This window comes from Otolemur garnettii, unplaced genomic scaffold (assembly GCF_000181295.1).
Source record: "Otolemur garnettii isolate 467f Iridium unplaced genomic scaffold, OtoGar3 scaffold00002, whole genome shotgun sequence".
Taxonomy (NCBI): Eukaryota; Metazoa; Chordata; class Mammalia; order Primates; family Galagidae; genus Otolemur; species Otolemur garnettii.
The window spans coordinates 25818779-25820100 of record NW_003852397.1 but is presented as its reverse complement, the minus strand read 5'-3'; the positions used below and the strand labels follow the sequence as shown (position 1 = coordinate 25820100).

General features: G+C 40.5%; 1 protein-coding gene across 1 annotated transcript in view; it reads right to left on the bottom strand.

Annotated features, from left to right (window-relative positions):
- Positions 1-34: 34 nt before the first annotated feature.
- LOC100957781 (arginase-1-like) overlaps positions 35-1322 on the bottom strand; it is a 4163-nt gene continuing 2875 nt past the window's right edge. Inside the window, exon 4 of the mRNA XM_012804687.2 lies at positions 35-513. Coding sequence (XP_012660141.1) covers positions 246-513 — 268 coding nt within the window. The 3' untranslated portion in view covers positions 35-245. The remainder of the gene's footprint in view (positions 514-1322) is intronic.

Sequence of the window (1322 nt, the reverse complement as noted above, 5' to 3'; positions counted from 1 at the left end):
TCTGTAATGTAAAGAAACATTTTATAAGAATGTAAGATTCGGCATATGATCTTGGGCAAGTTGGTTAACCGCTCAGCCTCTGCTGACTTGTTTATAAAAGATTACTCTCTGCCCTGCCTACTAAAAACAGCAGTTTTAGAATCCAAAGGAAAGATCTACATGAAGCCAGTTGGCAGTCTATCAGGATATAGTCACTTTTATCGATCAACCCTTTACTTGCTAGCAACAGAGAAAAGGGTTCGTGATTACACCAAGAATATGATGGCACAGAGGTTATGACTTCCAGAACTTCTGCCTCCTGAAATTCTAGTAAAGAGTATTCTTTCCTGATAGAACACCAGCCAGCCTTTTACCTTTCCTTTCAGTTCCTTCAGGAGGAAAGACACAGGCTGTCCATGCAAGTTCCCACTTGTGGTCGTCAGCGGAGTGTTGATGTCAGTGTGAGCATCCACCCAAATGACCCTGAGATCCGGGTGGACCCTGGCATGGCCAGAGATGCTTCCGATCGCCAGACTTTGGAGAAAAACATTTTATGTAAATATCAGGTTTGTAGCATCATTACATACATCATATTAACTCAGTGCTCCCACTTGGTTTTTCTTTGCGTGAATGAGGCTGATATTTCTAGTAGGTTTAAATGAGAGATGGCAAACATAACAATGAAAAATAGCTCACACTTCATATTTATGAACAAGTTGTATTTATATCCATAGCATTACTATAAATATGATGATGTGTTTTCAAAAGACATCTTGTAATAAAATGACAAATTGTAGTTTAGCTAAAAAATTAATTAGTGTAAACAACCCAGCCACCAAGAAGTTCCTTAGCACAAGACACTGTTTAATTCTTACAGTTAGATTTGGAGCATTTTCTACAGACTTATCTCTCTTGATAAATTCTTAGTTCTCCCAAGTGAATGGCATCCTTGCATTTGTCTAGGAATCCAGCCCTTTTATAACTGAGGAGCATCGTTCAGAAGTTCTACGTCCCCGTCAGCCAGCATGTCCACGTGGGCATCACTCTGTTTAACACTCGACCCTCTGCTCTACTTTCTACCCTCCTGCCAGGCACGTACGACCCCAGGAACCTACAAATTCATCCCAAGGACTCTGGGCTCCAGCCATTTTGCCTAAATGGAAGAGCTACGTAATGTGTTGCACAAAGATGAAAGATTAGGATTCACTGTACACTATTCCCACTTGGGGACATTCATGTATTTTCAGAGAATTATGAAGTTTCAGACTCTCAAAATGGAAACAGCCATATCTGATGTTCAGGTGTTGGTTATTCAGCTTCAGGTTCTTGTCATTTCACCATTT